The following is a 21974-nucleotide window of genomic DNA, read 5'->3' as shown; positions in this document are numbered from 1 at the left end:
TAGTTAACATATGATCCAATACAAAGAATGCTTCTAAATGTAACTGACAATTAATGTTAAATTTATATTATGCAATATTCTTAAGTTTTTAATTTAATATAAAAAAAATCATAAAATAATATGAAAATGCAATAAATTACACTTCTTAATATAAGTAAGATAAAATAAATTATAGTAATTTTTAATTGAGTTTGAGAACTCTATGCTTTGTTTTTAAAATCCATGAGTGATGCTGTATAAAAAAAGCTTTATATCTTGCTTTTATGTAAGTATTAAATAACGCATACACTTTTCCATATGCGCTAATGTAAAGCTCAAAGCTTGAAGTGTAAAGCCTCGACATTAATACAGAACATTAGGCTTTATCTCCACTTTATATTTTACTGGCTTTCATGACTTTGGGTTAATTGAGTCATATCCGAATATCAGTGTGTTCTCAAAATATTTCTTACTTTTCTTGTTTCTACTGCTTCATATGATAGAAGCATAAGCAAGTTTTATTTAAATTTTAAATAAATATATTAGATTGCTAGGACATGTTATGACTTTCATATTTCAATAATTTATTCTCAGCTTATCAAAATAAGCACCATGAGATTTAAAACATGAAATGAAATTTCGAATAACGTTTAAAAAACCTCGAAATGCATCATCTCCTTTGCAAAATAAAAAAGTTAAGGTACTGAGAATAAAGCAATATTTCATACCTCAACTGGTTCAACTTTTGGAAGGTTAATCGTATGATGTGCTGTCGTGCATTTTCGTGCAAAAAAATTAAACCTTTTCAAATGATTAGGATATGTACAATTGTTGATTTAACAGAATTTTGGTCTAATTTATATTTCAAGCAATGCTTAAGAGCTTAAATTATTCTCAGTTGTGCATTTTTAGGACTTTATAAAAAACATTATGCAAAACGCTTTTTATTGTCTTAAAAGTTCAACTTTGTCACACTCGACTATACAATTAAAAAATAAATTGGTTCTGTCGCGTTAAGCCTATAATGAACATCTAATTAAACTTTTAGGATTTTGCCTCTAGAATGAAATTTTTGGAAACTTTTTTTAACGATTCACACTTAGAAAGTATTATTTAGTTTACGAAAATTTTTTGCTGCTGTCTAAGCTGTATTAAACTCTTACAAAAATTGCTGTTTATTGCTAATGTTTTATGTTTAGTTCATTAGCAAAATTTTCAACCAAACCAGATTTAATGATAGCAAAATATTAATTTAATAACATAAACACATAAACACGATAAAACAAATTAGCAATAATGTAAAACTATAACTAAAATAATATATATTTCAATATATTTATGTAAACATTATTGTTTGTTTATTTAAAACCGACATAATTTCAATTGAAAATTTTCCTACATTTCCTATTCCCACGAACGAATGTAAATACACGTGGGCACTAATTAAAATCACAATGAGTCTAAATATTCTAATCTGAATGACCGTTTTTACCAATTCGCTTTTTTAATATTTGCCCTAATATTTGTCAATGTTTGTAGTAAAATATTTAGATTAACTCTTAAAACAAATTAAAGTATTATTTCTAATTTTTTTTTGTGTATCAAAACAACGTAGGTAGTCATGTTTATTTATTTGTGCCGCTGCATTACATTTAGCCTATTTGTGTCTTTTTGTTTTGCAAAATTGATATAGATAAATATATTGTTCTGAATAATAACAGCCATGATCATGAAAAAAAAAGAAAATGAAATTATGTATATATTCGTGTTACTATTTTTCAGACTTTGCAGTAGGCTTTCTTAATAGCAGGATTTTGGAATCAAAATAAATGGTCTGAATATTTTTTATTTTATTTTTTAACATACAAATATGTATAAATATCTTTCTTTATAACATTACGAATATATTTGATATTCAAATAGTTAAAAATAACGAATATTTAGAAACTTTAATAGTGACGTGTTTTGTATTTAAACTTTAATAATTTTTATAATTAAAAATATATGGCACTAATTTACAGTCTGTGATCAGATCGGTCTGGTGTTTAACTACTTACTTAGTAGTTGTTAATTTTATTTTCTATGGTATACATAGATAAGGTTGCATGAGAAATAGCTAAATTATTTTTATAAAACATTTAGAAGTTCTGGAAGTAATATAAAATGGGAAAAAAAGTTTTAAATACATAGGCTTTTACTTGCACTCCAAGCCTAAATTTATTAAACATATTTTGTATCTTTGCTCTAAAGGACTTGCCACTATTGTGACTTTAAGACCGATATTCAATAAAAAAAAGCGGTTTATCTATTCAAAATAAAATCCTAATCTATAAACTAACAATTAGACACATTTAAGCAACTCATTTTTCCAACCTTAAGTAGTAATTCATTCAAAAGAAAGCTATAAAATAATATAGTCTCAAAAAATTACATACTAGCCTTCAAATAACAACAATTACAAAAAAAAAAAATAATATAGGATGTAACGTTATTGGTTATAATTTAGAGCAAAAAGTTAAAATCCTCTTACAATTCATAACGAAAAAAATTAACACAAATATAGTAGAAAAACATTTAATAAATCAATAATTTAAAATTGTAGTTAAATTATATTTTTGCTAGAAGAAACATAACTAGTATTAAAAATGTATTTGGACTTACATTGTAAAAATAAAGCTTTACTGAAAAATATACCCGCATATAGTTAAATAGTGATAAGAATGTTAATGTTTAGTTAAAATGTTAAAATTAGTTTTCTGATATGATTTTACTGAAATAACTTATTTTTTTAAATATTTTAGGGATAGATCCTTAGATTTTTTTTAAGAGCAATCCGAGCGTTTATGGTTTAAAATCAAGGCAATCTAACGATCACTGTCCAGTCCGTAATCGTTTTAATTAATATTTTGATTTAATAAAAAAATCATAGAATTTCATGCATTTTTTGGCAATATTCAAGAGGAGGGGGTAAATGATGGTCTTGATTTTAGACCCTATTATAAATGTGCTGCAGCTGTGTACATTTCTCATCACAATCTATAAACAAACATTTTGTTCCACATTGAAAAAATCAATTAAAAAATGATGCTAAATAGCAAAAATGTTGAGTTTGCACTTTTGCTTGCGTATTTGAACAAAATATTGGCCTAAAGATATTAACGTTTAGTTGAAATTTAAAAAAAAAGGAATTTAGAAACATGTTAGTCAAACTACCACTAAAGGAAAAAAATGATTCATGGGAAAAAAATAAATAAATTAATAATTTAAATATTTTTCACTTAAGATTTAGTACCACTGATGAATTGGTACTCCGTGAGTACCAAAGTTTATTGCAAGTGCTTCACGATATAATGAAAGTTGAAATTGAATACTAGCTCTTGCCAAGAACATACGAGAATCGCTTCATTATTCTTGCAGCGTTCTCGTTCTCGCTCTCGTTTTTTTTCGGATACAATGGGATCTCTCGCTCTACTACTGATTGCTTTTTGGAATTCCCCATACATCTGCTCTTGCTTCATATTTTAATTGACTTTAAAAAAGTATACATGCATATTAGGCATTAACCCAACTTCACTTATGCAGATTTCAAAAATATTCGTACAAATTTAATTTTATTTAATAAAAAATGCTTAATGATATTTTTTAAGATCTCAGGAATTTTCTCGAGAAATGAGAATTCTTGATTTAAGATTTTTCTCGAGAAATTGTCAAGAAATAATTTTTGAAAAGAAACACTAATTGGACCATATCTATATTATTTATTTCAGTGATAATTTTTACACTGTTATGTCTTTCCCGTCATTTAATTATACTAGTAAAAATATAGCGTGAACTTTTATGTAGCTGTTAAGTTAAACTATCCGAAACGACTTTTACGCGTTTAGTCGCGTAATAAAATTATGATTAAAGTTGCTAGCTATAAAAGCAAGTTGTACGGCCGTTAATCGCCCTGGGGATGCGTCGTCTGAGATTTTCCAATATGACGTCGAAAAGTTTTTAAGGCCGACAACTTTTCTAGGCACCGTGTGTGCAACGTGCCTCCAGGGAGTTTCCAAGATTGCACGTGTACATAGGTACACGTGTAGTGGGACGCAATAACCTGTGGGCATGTCTACGCCATTTGCAATTCAAATGCCCCGCGTTGTCTGGGTCGGCTTAATAATTTACAATAGTTGCCGCTCCTCTTAAATCCCGACCTAACACATACATCTATACGTAGGCCAAGCAATTTGCATAAACAAGCCGCCCATTTTGCCCCTGTTGGGGGGGCGACCGGGTTAAATGGAAATTGACAGCAACACGTGAAACGGTCCAACCTGTTGGATAATTTGGGAGAAAAATGTAAGCTGCGTACGTTTTTACATTTCGTTTGATCTAGATTGATCTGACTGAACGCGTGTAAAAAAAACTTTGACAAATGTTTTACCATTTTAAAAAAAAGTGATAAAATCTCCAAAAATAAATTGAAATTTGAGATATTTGTTCATCAAGGATCCAACATGGCCGTTCCGATTTTATTGTTAATAATTATTAATACATATATGACAGTTACAATTACCAATTTTATTTTTTAAGCTAATGATTAATAATTGTTAAGATGCATATAAACTTTTTTCAACGTAGTGATTTAAATTATATATGCCAGTGGTCGGCTATCTAGAGTAAAATAACCCAAATAGGGTAAAAATTATTTTTAAGTCTGTCCTGGACCAATCTGGCAAAGATTGGTCCAGGACGGCTATTTAAAAGAGTCGGTGTCGTTTAAAGAAGATCCTGTACGAATTTAAATATTATATGATTTTCTAACTTTCAAATAAATGGGTTAACGTCGGTGTAAATAATCTATTTGAACTTCCACTAAAGATCTCGGAATCACTTTTGAGAGCAAGGGAGGTTCATTCATATAAACGATGTCTGTTAAAAAAATTGAGTCCCTATTTACTCCTCCTTATTTTGAATAAGCCAAGACAACTCTTGTAAACCGAGCTTTATTTCTGATGTTCCGGAATCAAAAGAGCCCTCATCTTCCTAGTCTCCGTTTTTATTTTTTATTTTATTATTACTTATAAAAGTCGATAATTGGGGCCATGGATTATGTAAGCAAAATAATATTTTTCAGTGCTTTGCGGTAGACGTTCTATATTTTAAACAAAGATTCGTTTTTCACGAGTTCGTTTCAGAAAATATTCAGAATTTTACGGTAATCCTACATCGATCTTGTCTACGTTTCGTATTCATACATTATTACCACACATATCAGCGAAAATTCGCAATCGTTATGTTAAAGACATTTTCCATAAACATAAAACGTTTTTCAAGTTATCGAAGGCTTTTCTTTGCGTTTCCATTTTTTTTCTTATATCAATTTCCGAACCAACTTTGGCATTACTACGAACCAAGTTTTATATTGCATAACCTGTTTAAATCATCAGTCAATTTCATATAATTTTATTTCTTTTAAGGACAACCCTCATTTCAAACACTCTTTTCAAACGCATTCATTAAAAATTGCAGATCTTCGATCCTTTCAGTTACTATAATGCCAAGCTTTTTAACTGAACCATTTCTCTATGTATAATAAAACAGATTTTTTAAAATTCTATTCACGTAATTCTTTATGAGTAAGAAATAACTCAATCTTCCGGAAGAATTTGTTACATTAAAATTATAAATATAATAGGTATACATTAAAAAGAATATAACAAGGACACTTAAAATAATAAATTTAGAACCAATAATAAGCAAAGTAAAAGGTACATAATGTTAACCATTATATAATGACACGATAGATGTTTTATTTATTAAATTGATTTAATTTATTAAAATATTTTTAATTTTTTTTTTCAATATTCTTAGTTAATTTTAGTGAATCATTAACGGTTTTAAATGCAATATATTTGCAAAAAATTGTGGCATACTTCATAAAAAAATAACGTATATCATCATAAAAAAAGCAAGTTCGACTCGCGATAAAGCGTTTCAACCGTTAAAGAAAAAATAGGGTTCATTGTTTAAAATGAAACACAGTGGGAGACAACTTAATGAAATATGGTACGCGCCATAAATCACAATTTAAATATTTTCAACTGTAAGACTAAACAGCGCGCGCAACCGTTTCTGATCTATCTTATCGGCCAATAGAAATTTATTTAAAATAAATTCGCCACTTTCCTATAATTGATAGTGTCACCAAAAAGAGTGGACCTACAAAATCCACCATAAATATTAGTACCTTGGCAACTAGGAATCACTTTCATTCAGACATATATTCTGAGGACTTCTCCTTCGATACTTTATCTATTAAACTGATTAATCTATTATCATCAAAACTAGTCGGTTGGTTTTTCTTTGGTATTTTGCCAGTCTCGTATATTTGATTATAATCAAACGTCTATATTGTAATTTTAATTAAATTATTCTAATATTTTTTTCTTTACAGATACATTATTAGTTTATTTATATTAAATAATAAATTAAAATCGTATGAAACACCTCTTTCATATTAATTTAAAATATTTATATAAATCTACATATATTTAAGAAAATAAAACTATTTATACAAGCACGATAGATTAGTAGTATAATTAGTGAGTAATACACTAAAGAGCTGGGCTCAAATCCTAAATCAACCTTTATGTTTCACAATTTTAATCGTGTTCAAGGGATCAAAATGAGTGGTTTTTATATATAAATATAATTGCGGTCGATCTTGATTTTTATTATCTTACGAAGCAGTGTTCTGTTTCTAGATCGTATCTATTATGTATACAAACATTTTTAATAATCTAATTAGCTCATTTTGCACATTTTAAATATGACAAATGCATAGATAGATTTTAAAATATGTATAAAATTTAAAAACAACAATAGAAAATTATCAAATATGTGTAGAGAGTATCATAAACAATTTTGTACTAGAAACCGTCATTTGAAAAAGAGCACTTTATGAATCAAACCTCAAGACAAACATTTATATAAGAACCTCCAGAAGAAGAAATCGACACAGAATTTTGAAATTGTAAACAAAGAACTTTTTAAAAACATTTCAGACAGATATATCGACGTATAAATGCAGGCCTTTAAATATAGTTAAGTAGAACAGTGTTTTAAATTAGCTTTTTCTAAGACTATGCTGTATTGTATATATTAGAGTTAATTTTGAAAAGTCTTCGATGTCACTTATTAACATATTTTTATCAACTCTAAACATTTTTGACTCAACTTGACACGAAACACAAACTTTACATTTTTTAAATGTACGTATTTTACTACTCATTCGCACAGTATAAAATTCCTCTGACGTTCAAAATTTATGCTGCACTCCTCTTGAGCGCTTTTTGATTTACGGCACAATATTAGCAACATAAAAATCGATTATTTACAAATGCCGTGCTTCACGTGTGTTAAAACAACGTATTGTTCGGGTAATTGAGATAAGAGCGTGCCCGTGAGAGAGGTAATTTCAAGCATGTAAATTTTACGATGCACGTGGGAAATATGTATGTTGAGAGCATATTTTTATGGGGAAAAAACTCATATACCTAGTTATACCGTCGATGAAATTACACGCTTTCGATACATTGATAGAATGAGATTCAATCTGGAGTAGGAGACTGGGTGCTTGATTGCTGCACAAACAAATCCAATTGCACGTTCCCGTACAAACACCGGAGAGAAATGGAAATTCATAGTATCGCATCCAACGAACGGTTCGTTAATCAATCCATTTCAGTTAAATTTATTCACGTGCCGTATTATTATAGACTTGCGGAAAGTTTCCGATTTTTCCCGATAACCAAATCATCGTTAGCGTTCTTACAAATTCTGGCGTGTGCACATGGAATGAGCTGTAATTAATTGGTTCGACTACTTTACGAGCACGCTATCCTTAATACAATATTGTGACGCCATTATGTCTGAAAAGTATAATATATAAGATATATGGTATTGTAATAAAATGTTGCTTCTTAAGATATTTGTATATGAAGGAATATGGATATTTGGCAATTAAATATCCAAGGAAGATTATCTTAGAAGCATTTGGATGTAATTTATTTAACAAGTTCCTTCGATACTGTTTCATTGCATTCCATTGCCCTTCTCTAGTTATTAGTCCTATACTTTTATTGATATTATGATACATTAAAATTATAAATATAATATGTATAAATTTAGAAAAATATGAGCCGTTGATTTTGAAAATGGGGCAAGTCAATTTTGTTAAAAAAAGAGTTAAAGCTAATTTTCATTCGAAATTATCTTGATTATATTTATAAATAACAGTGTAAATATTTTACTAGTAATTTATTTTGCTCAATGAAATTAATTAATTGTTGATTTTGAAAGTAAGCCAAGTCCACTCAAAATAAAATTATTAAATAAAAATTTAAAAACCGTGCTATTGTATGTTAGTTAGATTTTATAATTTTAGTCTTACAGACTAATGACTTCACACAAAAATGCGACCGAAAAATTTCAGGGGAACGCAAATGTATTTTAGTAAGACTAAATATATTTTAGATAGCAAGGTAGAAAAAATTTGAGTATGCAAACGATTTTTTTGATAAAATTCAGCTTTTTTATCACGTTCGTTCGCTAAGATTTCACACGTGGTTTTTACTTATCATTTTGAAATTTCATTTATTATCTTTCATTTGTATAACTAGATATATTATATATTGACCAGAATTAATCGATAGAGAAAAAATTGCTAAAATTTAAAGAATTATGGACTAGTGATATAATGCTAAAATTTCCTTTTCGGCGCAATTAATGCATATTGTTAGCCTAACTTTATTTTTTGAATAAATAGTTCTATGCCTATACTTCGTATAAGAGAATGGTAAAAATATAACAATTCATGCGCATTCTTAGCTGAAGATCTTATTCTAAGAATTTTTTTGCTATTTCTATTTTAAATCTTACTCACGATAAGCCCTATCAGTTCTTTGTCAATCGTTACGTTTGATTTGGAAAGTGATCTCTTTGTTGCAATTAATAATTTAGTTGTACGAATATTTATCTTCAGATAGTGCTCTATTTTTTTACTAGCGTTTGAAGATTGCTTAAACGTTTACCAGTCTTCCTATATTGATTCGGAGTACATGTTTAATAGCAAAAATAAAGGCAAAAAACAACGTGTTACGCAAAAAATATTAAAAATAAAATTTGACAATCTCATAGTATAAGGAGAAAAAAAATTGAGACACTGCCTCTAAGCCTCTTAAGGTTATATAAGCACGAACAGCGTACGCACGACACTTCCTTTAAGAATTCACTTCCATATGAAACTTTCATCAGTTATTTCTGACTAAGAACACACGAGAGTTTAGCTAAATTTGTAACACGCAAAGGTACGCCAAATACCGACCGTAACGATGACATCAAACCTGGCCCAGATACAATCTTAACAGATGATTTGGAGACTACATAAGACAACGAAAACAATACGTTTTTAATATTTTGCAAACATTTCACGTGATTTTATAACTATTTTACAAAATCTTACGTGAAAAAAATTAACGAGATATGCACAGTAATATGCAATAAAAATATATTGTGTTGAGTTCACCCTAAATATTTTACATAATACAATATTTAGTATATCTAAGAGTTATTTTATTATTATTAAAATTAATAGTTAAAATAATTTCTTGAGAAAAAAAAATAAATAAAAAATTATTTAATATTTATAGGTCACACAATTTTTTTTAAAATTAATTGTAGGTGCATATAAGTAGTAAAAAATAAACAGTACATGACTAAGCACCTACGAAAAGCTTAAGGTTATTTTGCTTTACTTTAAGAACTTAAGATATTAAATAATAAATTATTTCAATAGTAATTTTAACTATCATATTTTTTTTCTAATACTCTACTAATAAAAACATGTTTTTTAATTTATCCTAATAAATTATGACGCTTTAAAATTATTTTTAAATAAACCGTACCATGCATGTGAATTGAATAAACGTTACAGAGAGATCTACTATCAATGTATTAAAAATTAAATTTATTAACATATTTATATGTTATTATTTATATTAAATTTATTATTTTACTCGTGACTTATGTATTACTCACAGATTTAATTAACTGGTATTTTGTCTGTAGATTATCAGGATGTGTATACTAGTTAAACATAAAATATTATTGCTTACCTTCTAAACCGTAAAAGGCTTCTTCGTCGATATGCGTTATTCCATTTCCTTCCAGCTCGAGTGAATTCAATAGGTTCAAATGCGAAAACACTTTTGCCGGTATCTCTTTGATGTGATTGTGCGCCAAACCCAGCGAATCCAAATTCTTCAATCCTTTAAACATAAAGCATATAATACGCATGAATTATAATAAAAATTCACGCCAAGTCACGCGTTTTCCATATTTAGTTCCGCTCCGCGATGATTAATGATTCATTTAATATTCGCCGGAAAAATGAAAGCTTGATAAATCCCCTTAATGTACAGTTCATATTTTTTTTAATATGGCTCAAGTCGCATGAAAGAATTTTCCCGATGTCTTTCGAATAGAAAGGCAAACATAATGAAATTTAACGTGTGCAATAAAGCACACTAGTAATCCTCAAGAATTTAACCCAGATATTATTTAACCTAATTTGTATACAAATTTAATCATATAAATGAAAACAAAGCGTCTCACATAATGTTTTTGCAAATTAATTCCACGATAACAACGAATATGGGTGGAAAATCTTAAGACATCTGCAGGAGAAAGCTTTAGGATAAACGCTATAAATCAAAGGCTCACCGGCAAAATCTCCTTCAGTGATCGTTGCTATCTTGTTCTCTTGCATCTCTAACCTCTTGAGATTTTCTAGTAGCGATAAAGCCCTTTGTGGTATGGTGTTTAAATCGTTTCCACCCAAGTTCAATCTTCTCAGTTTCCTAAACAAAAACATAAGAAAACATGTATTATTATATTCCGTTAACCGTCGAAATTAAAATAAACATGTTTTATAACATTAAAGCTAAAAATCCGCTTAGTTATAAATTCAGCATAAATAGATAATATTTTACAAAAAATATATATAATAAACGACTTTTATAAATGCATTTTTTAATAATTTTAAATACGTTTATCTTGCAATAAACAAAAAATATTACAAAATAAATAAGATTTAATTTTGTTATATATCACTAGGCTACCAATTAAATTCTCGATATGAGTATCATTTAAATACATTTAGGCTAATTTACGATTGGAGAGGTGGGAGGGGGGGGGTTTATAATCAAATTTATAATAAAATCGAAAACACAAAAATTTTGGCGTTTTGACAATTAATAATTAAACAACAAATTATTATTAATAATGGAAGCCGTATAAGAACAAAATTCCTATAAATATCAATCAAAATAATGATTATAAGCGATATGAAAATTCAATCGCGAGAGCGTGTTACACATACACTCACACAACCACTAGGCCACAGCGGGTAAAGCAAACTGACTAAAAATAAAAAAAAGCTAAAAATAAAATTTCTTTTGCATTATTGTCAAATAAATATTTACATATTTTAAAAAACAATAAAAATATGCTTTAATTAAAATTTTTATTGATAACAACGACTGTAAATATTTGTATACGTTATTTGATCTTTAATTTTTTTTTTGTCAAAAATTAAGAATAGTAAAAATACCTATTTATTTATTTATTTTTATTAAATTTTTTGTTGTAACCTGGCAGGCATAAGCCCAACGCGTTACAACAAGAAAAATCTGTACCAACTGAGTAAGTCAAACAAATAAAACGAATGCCTACAAGTAAGTATTAATCACCAGACTGAAAGTCTGAGAATCGGTGACATCTATATTAATAATTATAAATTATTATGTGTATTATAATTTATTACCAATTGTTGTATCTGAAACTAGAGCCGGCTATTTAATGAAAGCGCATTTTTTTATAAATAAAAATTCCAGTACTGCTGCCGGGGCTCGAACCCGCACCCTCAAAGTTAGTAGTCTGAGACGTTACGAACTACGCAATTCCGTCCTTCATATGTGAGTTTTATTGATTGCAATTATCATCCGTACAATATTTTATTTTTCTTATGAAAATTATTAAAAATACATGTTTAATAGTAAAAGTCGATAAAAAAAACAAGCACGTCATGTAACATAATTATTACGGGCTTTAAAATTTCTGTCCTGTGATTGGTCAGTCGCCCGAAGTGTAAGAACACAGGACAGTTTTAGCTGGTTATTAAGATTTTTACCTTATTGCCTCTTTCACTATTGTTTTAGTGTATTTTTATTAATGTTTTAATTAAGCCCTAATCTCTGCGTATATTTGTATTTATAAATGTCTAATGCGTGTGAAATGGAATTAATTGCTTTTAAGGCCAAATTTTAGATTATTTTCAGCGGAATACTAACACAAATGTAAGTCAAACCCATGATATAAGCTGTGATAATAAATGTATTATATAATAAAATATATATTAACTTGTTCAATAAAAAGTATATATTTTTTTTAGCAATCTATTTATAATATGTGAACAATAAAATAAATATTTGTCATAAAATAACAGTAAATACTACAATATCAGTTTTTTTATTGAATTAATTCTAATATATTTTCGTGAAAAAAATTGGATAGAATAAAAAAAAAATTATCGCGTATTATTGTTTTCTCTTATCTTCACAAATCTGTTATTATTTTTACGACCAAACAATAAATCTTATACCCTTATGTACACAAAATTAATAACAAAATATTTTATGATCAAATGTATAGAATCGATAGTTTATTAATATTCTCATTTAAGCAATTGCTTCAGGCGAGTGACGAAATATATATTTTGACAAGGTAGCCGACGTCTTTTTTTGACTCAACCCTTTCACATGCAAAAATATAAAACATAATCAAATTATAAAACAATGCTTTTCGGCAACAATGAAACCGGAAAGCAATAAAGGACGAGGATCTAAAACAAAGTGTCGCATATTATATATATTTTTGCATATAAATGAACGAAGATGGGTTAATAACGTTGAAAAATACGCATACTTACTTTTCGAGACCTTTGAAAGCTTCGGGTTCGATGTTAGAGATCTTGTTCTCGTACAAAGTTAAAATTTCTAGCGTGTCCAATCCTTCGAAAGCCCTTCCGTGCAGTACTGAAACTTTGTTGTGGTTCATGTTGAGTATGAGAAGGTGGTGGAGGCTCCTAAGGGCTGCAGAAGGTACCACGCTCAGAGAATTTTGCGAAACGTCTAACTGGGTCAGCCCTTTACCTGTAAAAACAAATTATATAGATGTTGTAATAACAAGAGAAGAAATTTATAAAATATTTTAATAAAATAAAAACACTTAGAGAACCACTGCTTTGATTTTTTCAAAACTTTACGGCTCTTTGCAAATCTATTTTACGATAAAGCAGCACAAACTATATGTATCTCATAAGCTAACTACAGTACTAAGGTCATTTGAAATGATACATAATCTGTCCCGTAACTGTCAACTATGCTAACACAATAAACAACTACTAAATAAGTAGTGAGACTTATTAAGTTTTTTATTATAAACCATGAGTACAGCATACAACCAATAGATGTGAGATTATTAACATAAATATTTTTCTTTAAGAAAATGTTTTTTGGCATTATCAAAATATTTGAACAGATCATAAATTAATATCCACTTTTTATATTAAATATTTGGTTATAGTATTTATAAATAAATTTTCATTGAATTATATTGTTATATATAGTTAAAAAATGAAATCATAAGATTAATCTAAAAAAGTAATTACCTTGCTGTTTTTTTTTCTTAAATTATTTTATCGGATTAGCATACTTTGGAAAATTAAATGATTAATAACGAGACTTGTTTTAATTAAAGCAGGGGTCCGCATTTGGCACATAGGAACCCTTAGGGATTCATAAAAGGGTTTCAGAGGGTCCTGATTAAAAATGTAATGTCGACTTTTTACATAACATCTAAATGTACAAGTTTAAAACTAACTAGCATAACTGCGTTTGTATAATTTACATTAAGCTTCGGTTTGACCTTTTCATATTATACAACGTGGCCTAATAAACTTATTTTAATAAAAACATTTATTTTTAAAGTCTAGTAACATATATATCGAAAAAAGTACTACTGATTTTTAATCTTAATATTATTATTTAAATTTAATTTAAATTTATGAATAGCTTTATTTAAACTATAAAGATTATTTTAAATATTGAGAAAAGACACTTATTTATAAATCACTTTGATCCCGGCCCGACCAATGGTATATGTCGGTGACTAATACCTGCAAGTCCTGGGTTCGAATCACATATGAACCATAGTGTTATTTCAAATTTTGATCGTGTTTTTATTAATTAATTATAATTTTTATTAATTATTACAAAGCATGATTTAATAAATTTTGATAGTGCCAATAATTAATTTTAAGTAATTTTAATAGATTAAACGTATAATGAAAAGTGTATTATGATTATTTTAATTTAACTTTTAAGTTCACCTTGCCTTCGCAAAGACAATAATCTTGAAAGACCAAAGGCTACTATAAAAAAATTAGTTTATTAAAAATTTAAACTATTAACATTTTCGAGTTTTTACAAGACGGACGGTAATCTCTTGCAAATGTATATGAAATTAAGAGATCTAAAGCACAAACAAATATTTTTATTTAGAAAATATAGAATTGTTTTTTGAATCAAGTACTTAGGAAAAGCGATCACTCATATTATTTTACTCCATTGAAAAGAAGTGACATATTTTTGTATTTTAATTATTTATTTTTCACTAATTTGCTTGTTTAAAATGAACAAGATTCTCTAATGGGTCATGATTCATATATTTAATATAATATATTATGCTTAAAAGTACACTTATATATACATATGTACAATTATAATTATTTTTTAAATCTTTGGAACATATTTGTATCTGGCAAGTTCTCTGAGAAGTTAAAGGCTCTTGTAAGTGGAGTGTTTTTAAGCGATGTCTTCCTGGACATACCCGCTAGAATAAGGGACGCGATTGCGATTCTATAGGGCACTATAAAATTCGCAGCTAAAGATCAGCGAGTATTGACGGATTGTCAACACCGCCCCCCAAGTACTTTATTGAATATACGTTACGTGCGCTCCGCATAACGAATCTAAGCATCTTCAACGCATTATCGCACACTTTGATCGGAAGAAATTTTTTTCTTGGTATCGAAACGTATGTTTATGGATGGAGATACTTCTTCACAATAGGTCTTAAGTAGTCAATAAACAGATGACAGTTTTTTTGTTATTCATGATAATTTAGGCGCAAACGCTTTAAGCATAATCGAGCATTAATAACTAATGACAAAAATCACGCTTCACCGACGTTTTTGTAAAGAATCACGAACCACCGGCAACAAGTCTGCAACAGGTTGGCGTTGGTTGGTGTAAAAAAATATGATTAATGACTCTCACCGATGGAACTCAACGAGGACTCTTCGACGACTGCCAAGCTGCTGTTGTGTATGGTCAGGTGGCGTATGTCCAGCCCTAAGAAGATGAAGCCCTGCAGCTTAGGTAAGTTGTTGTGCCTGAGCTTCAGGTAGAAAATGATGGCCGAGCGGCCTTTAAGCGCCGCCATCGCCTTGTTGATGTGCAACGGGTCGGTGAATTCGCACAGCAGGTCCAAGCCGTTCTTTTTGACGCTGCAAGTGCACGGCGATATGTCTCCGTGCGGCGGACATTGCTGCGCGGTTTGGGCGCCGATGGGCGCCGCCAGAGCCAGCAGCGCTGCTAGCGCCGCCAGGCGACGCCACATGCCGCTACCACTACCAGGAGACAAGCATGACACCGTCTTCACTCTGAAAACAGAAAAAGAGTATAATTAAAAACATGTTTTGAAATAATAAAAAAAACAAATGGATACTTGACTGGTCTCCCCAATGCGTCATAAACACATAAACACAGCATTTTGTGCGAGGCAGAAAATAGATGCCATTTACAAGAAATATTGTTTCATACGCAATGGAACTGTATTTCCCATATTTACTTTATTTCATACTAAAATAATACAAATTTAAAAAATATTTTAAAAAAAGGTATAAATTATTAAAACTATTTTGTGACTTTTGCCCCATTACCTTAAAGATATTCTCTATTAGCTGAAGTAGCTCATTATAAGATAATGTTAAATATGTAATATGAACGACTTCTCTGATCCTCGATCGGAATTATAATCATATAATTAATAGCAGTTTTGTCAAGATTTGGATTGATTGCAAAAATCGTTATAAAATGATATAGCTCTGAATTAAACATCTGATTTTTAAAAATTTTTGAAAATAATGTTAGTCATAGCAGAATATTTTGTGTCAAAGTCTGAATTTTTTTATAAGCGAGGGTTCGAAAATTTGCCTCACGATAAAAAAGGTCACATTTATTGTCAGATAAATAACATAAAAACAGAGAGCACATAAAATAATTAAATTTTATTCTTGCACCAGTGAATTAATTTTATTCTTAATACATTACAAAATTCACCTTAAAAATGTGTAAACCCTTATATAAATATTGTTGTATTTTAAAAACACAGATTCTTAATATTCTGAGCAATCATATCGCTGTGGTAAATAAAATAAATTATACATACACGGATCTACTATCAATATGCGAATAATTTATTATCTACATATACGTTTAATATATTATTTTGTGGACCGTTTTAAAATACTTTATTTATTTATTTATATTCTTTAAACCTGCGTTCACGTGTTATACTTTAATCAGACTCAGATTATATTAACATATTAAAAAGCATATAAGCACTTAAGGGATCATGATTCTAGTATAAGTACTTCCTTATTCTCATAAATTATGGAACTCATGTTTATTGTATAATGTTGCTAATACTTTTCGAATATCAAAATTATTTTACAAGCTACTGATAGTTTTATAGTCTTTATTTTTGTTATTAAAAATTGAGGTAAATTTAGATCAAAGAAAAAAACTGATTTTATTTATTTTTATTATAATATGTCTTAACTTTAATATTAAAATTAGCATTCCTATTGATGCTATATATTTTTCTAGAAAAATGCGACATAATAATTAATAATTTTTATATTTAAAATTAAATTTCTGCAAATATTTTTTACTTGTTAAGAACCGCTTCACTTTTAAAAATAAAAATGTTTTTTATATCCGCTAAATTACAGCTGCGTTAATAGCAGGTGGTACAAAAAGAGACAAATATTTCCACTTAACACTCTGAAAATATTGTTTAACAATATTTTCATGACTGATATGTAAACATTTTGTTATGACTAATGTGACATTTTATATTAAACAAATTAGCACTTTATTAGAAAATTTATTTATCCGTGAGATTTGGATAATCTAGGAAAACATAATTTGTGATTATTCGGCAAATTTATAATTATATAATAATCAATAAATTAGATCTCTTAGACACAATAAAAATTGATTCAACAGTATGGTTTAAGACAAAGAGCGGATTTAATCTACTAAATTCATACTGCATTCAAAGCAAGTATGACAAAAAATAACAGATATTTTAGAATAATATTCCGAAAAATTGACAAAAGTTTCTGTTTCGACTTTTTTAAACATTTGCTTAAATAAATGTATTACTATTCTTCGCATTTTTTTTTATATGTTTTAATTATTACCTTTATTATGATTCACACCTTAATTGTACCAAATATAATTGGTAAAAAAAATACGGTGTACAAAAATATATACTGGAATAATATAAATATATACTTTATATTACATATTTACAATAAACATATGTTTAAATTTTTCGTGAATTCTGAAAAAATTAGGATAAACCTTATTTCTAGAGAAATTTAAACTAATAAATATAAAAACACTTATAATACTTATGTTGAAATAACCAAAGAATTAAATTAGATACCTTTTAAGCATTATATTGATGTTTAATATTCTTCAAATGCTATCACAATGTATAGCGTTCCGTTCACAGTGAAAACAAGAAGTATTATGACAAAATATATCGATAAAAATATTATATAAATAACCTTTGACATTTAACATAAGGTTAAAATAACACGAATCACACAAATTCTTAAACGTGATAGATATTGTTATTTAAAAAGAATATTCTTTAAATTACGCGTTAAAAATAATGTTTTTTTTGTTGTAAAATAACAGTTTTATTCTTAAACTATCAAATATTTATGTTTTGTTCTAAGATTTCCATATAAGCTTAGCGACATACAACTTTCTGAGAAAACTCAGGGAATCATATCGTAACGCCTCTAAAAGAAAGCGATGGGATATAATAATTAATAATAAGCAAATATTCTCATAAAAAAATATTTGGAGATCCTTTTCAGATTAGTGTAGATGTTTTAAAAAAAGGCTAAAATAGAGAACCTTAATTGTTAAGCATCATCATCGTTAAAAAAAATTAGATGCTGTATTTGCCAATAATGAATAATAAGGATAGCAGAGAGCTCAGGTTAGACCCTTGAGAAAATCCCAAAGGGAGTAATAAATCCCGATGGGAATAATATACTTAGATCATCTGAGCAACCCAAGTCTGATATCTTTTTTAACTTATAGCCTGACAAACTTTATCAAAGGCATTTCATTTTCAAAAACAGTATGTACAACTTTTACTTGTAATTTCATCAAGAGATTTTGTCACAATTTTAATAGTGAATTTATTTTTATATAGTTACACATATTACAGTAAGCAATAAAATAATGTATGCTTCACTTTTGAGTTGGAATTTATATCAATACATAAATTAATATATGTTTTATAAGATTTACGTATGAGCACAATGTAGCGAATTTTTATTTTCAATAAGCAAATAATTTATTTTAACTGATAAAAAGTGCTTCACGTTAATACAAATTAAATTAAAATATATACTGATATTATAATTTTTATTAATGAGATTCACAAGAAGTTTTGGAATATTATTATTCTGTCCTTATCATCCGAAAAAAAGTTTTCTTAGCGTATTTGAAAAACATACAAACGCTATTATATCATATTATTATTACAATAATATTTATATTTATATTTTGTATCCTGATTCAAGCTACAGTATTTCTAATTTGTTATTTAATTCGGTTTTTATTCCTCTCAGAACAATGTACAATTTTAAAATTTTTCTTAAGTTACGATTCCAAGTTTCCAGATAAAAAATACTGTAAACTTTTAAATTTAGACTGTATGTTTCAAAATCGCATAAAATGCATGGTTTATTTTCTGCAAGGAAACAGAGTAGAATTTTAAATTCGATATCTTATACTGAACCAAGCCACACGAAGATAAATTCACCGTTTTTACTTCACCTGCACCGTGAAATATAGCAATGTTTCCGAATTCTACAGGTGCTGAGCTTAGATAAATGCTTCGGTCGGAAATGGGTCAGTTCCCTTGGCGAATCCGAGTGGTAATACTATCTAGTCCTTCGCACTTATCAGGTTTTCAAAAGCACGAACAAAGGGCTTAATCTCACTATCTCTAGGATTTGTAATGGAACTGCTAGGGAAGCCTCTAATTATCATAAAGCCAACCGACGTCTTAAGCGATACATTTCATACAAATACATTTCCTCGGAAAAGCAACGTCAACTTGAAAGCTCGCTCTTATTTTAAATAATTTATCAAGTATTTGTTTCGTAATAGCGTTAGCGGCTGAGCGAAACCCTTTAGTAAACCATTCTCATAAAAATGCATGAAATTTCGCATCTCGTTAAAAGGGTGCTTCGAAAATCCAGGTGAGTCCGATGGATGAAATTAAATTTTGGTGGTACTCGGGATCCTTTTCATAATACAAGGCTATATTATTTTTAATAAGGGCGGTCGTCCTACCGCAATTAAGTTAATTCGCTTGCCTTTAAAATTTCGCCTGGGGCTATAAATCATCATATAAAACATAGCGAAACGTCGTAAATTCGAATTTAAAATTAATTTTTAATATTAAGATTTATTAAGATCCTTAAATTTACATTTCTATGTACATAATACGCATTTAATGAATATTTTTACAAAGACATAAAGCAAGACTTCTAGATATTAACTAGTAAATATTATAATATTATTTATTTTACTGTTTTTTAGTCAATATACCTAAAAATATTTCTTAGTAACATTTTAATAATTAATTATTATATATGTGGCAAAAATATTGTTGTTGTGTTATGTAAAACATACATATAAAAAATTAACCTATTAAGAAAATCGTAAATATATGACACAATTATTTAAAAAAGTTTTTGTAACCGAAACAGTTAATGTTATGGTGAAAAATTTGTTCATCTTCAATATAAACTTTGAAATATATAATTTGCAATTATTATTTAAACAATTATATATATAAGATTTTTCATGGCGTCTATGTATATGTAAAAAATACCATAACTCATGTTAAACTATTGTATTTTTACGTATTATATTATATCTAATTTAAAGTATATAAATATTATTTTTAATTCTAATGTATTTTTGTATTTTATTTTTTTATTTTAAATTAATATTATATAGTAATATTTTTAAACAATGTTGTTCTGATTAATTTAAAACATGTCAAGTAAAACTTTTATTAGGTCCAAGATGCTTGTACCACAAAAAATTACACACACAATGACACAACTCAGTAACAAATTATATCATGACGTTAACTACGATCAATGTTAGCTTAGATTTTTTTAGACTAATTTGTATAGCGGCCAAAGAATTAAACATACATAAAACTGTTTCGCTGGTCCTTCGTAGCCCAATCAATACAGTATTTTAGTTATATCGCACGATAATAAAAGGTAGGCTAACTTATTAGTTTTCCTACTATTTAGAAGTTTTATCTAATGTGTTTGCTTAATTTGTACTATAAGATATAGAATTTTAAAATGATTGTATTAAATCATATTGTTAAAATATATAGTAGAAATGATTCTGTCTGGCTGCCGCCCAACACTTGGTTACAGAAAGAAGAGGCCCTACAGTCATAACACGAGTAATTGCAGATCCCAGCTGCCACACTGAAATCACAGCCGGCAATAATACAACTCGACACGCCAGTGGGTACTATCAAGACCTGCCATTTTAACTTGACCGCTTGATAGCAGCATCTACATTTCTTTATATATGTGTGTGATAATTATATAAATTTATAACATAAACTTTTACTAGCTTTTCTAGTATATATTGGCTAAAAATCACACTTAAAAAATCAAAAGGGTGGACCTTGAAGTGATTTAAAATCCAAAATATTTAAAAAAAAAATTATATACCTATAGAATAATATAATTTGTACTAAATTCACTTTTTATTAATTCAATGTGTAATTTTATGATGCAAGTCATAAAAGCATACAATTAAGAGTTGTACTTCTTAAACTCTCAAAGCTTTGCAAAGCAATTCTTAAATTTATTCAAGTGTATAAGACATTCTGAGTGTCAATTAAATTCCTGATTTTACACTGTAGTACTATCCTTTCGTAACTAATATACATACATCAAGTTAGTTAAACTTAGATTGTGCGAAGTCGTATATAAATATAATGAGAAAATCGCATACGTGAGGTTTAAACTAAGCCAACTTATATATATTGAGCAAGTATTACCTTAGGATAAAAAGACACTGGCTCTAAGAACTCATGATCACATTTTAAACATGGCAAACTTTAAACCTTAAAGTTTTAAAAACATTCTCTAGAGTCTAGAACAAAGTTTGACTCTTAGAGATAGACTGACGTTAAAATAATTTATATCCAATACCTATCGCTCCTAATAACAAAAGCAAATCCTTGAAAAAGTTTCTAGTATCGATTTTATCCAGTTATGGCTCACATTCTGGAATCAGATTCATTATTCCCCTCCACTCCTCACTAACAAGGTTTTCAACGATTTCTTCACGTGCCGGTTAGATTGTGGGTTTATTTGATTAGCTCCTACGTGACCTACGTGGATTCACGTGGTCAGAGCAAATTATTTGTGCATTATGCACACCTGCTTCGAACCCGTTTCA

General features: G+C 28.3%; 1 protein-coding gene across 2 annotated transcripts in view; it reads right to left on the bottom strand.

Annotated features, from left to right (window-relative positions):
* The window catches only part of LOC148239586 (uncharacterized), a 53053-nt gene that overhangs the window by 12059 nt on the left and 19020 nt on the right, over nucleotides 1–21974 (bottom strand). Inside the window, exons 1-5 of one of the 2 annotated variants that reach the window (XM_088190335.1) lie at nucleotides 17884–18011; nucleotides 15423–15808; nucleotides 13013–13235; nucleotides 10747–10883; nucleotides 10140–10292 (exon numbers count right to left, since the gene is read on the bottom strand). In XM_088190335.1, coding sequence (XP_088046461.1) covers nucleotides 10140–10292; nucleotides 10747–10883; nucleotides 13013–13235; nucleotides 15423–15808; nucleotides 17884–17894 — 910 coding nt within the window. In that variant the 5' untranslated portion in view covers nucleotides 17895–18011. Of the gene's footprint in view, nucleotides 1–10139; nucleotides 10293–10746; nucleotides 10884–13012; nucleotides 13236–15422; nucleotides 15809–17883; nucleotides 18012–21974 lie in introns of those variants that run through there. The other variant, XM_088190428.1, reaches the window with a different exon arrangement.

This window comes from Plectrocnemia conspersa, unplaced genomic scaffold (genome assembly GCF_051122295.1).
Source record: "Plectrocnemia conspersa isolate PC_06_02 unplaced genomic scaffold, ASM5112229v1 ptg000001l, whole genome shotgun sequence".
Classification (NCBI taxonomy): domain Eukaryota; kingdom Metazoa; phylum Arthropoda; class Insecta; order Trichoptera; family Polycentropodidae; genus Plectrocnemia; species Plectrocnemia conspersa.
The sequence above is the reverse complement of the archived record's forward strand: the minus strand, read 5'-3'. Positions and strand labels throughout refer to the sequence as shown.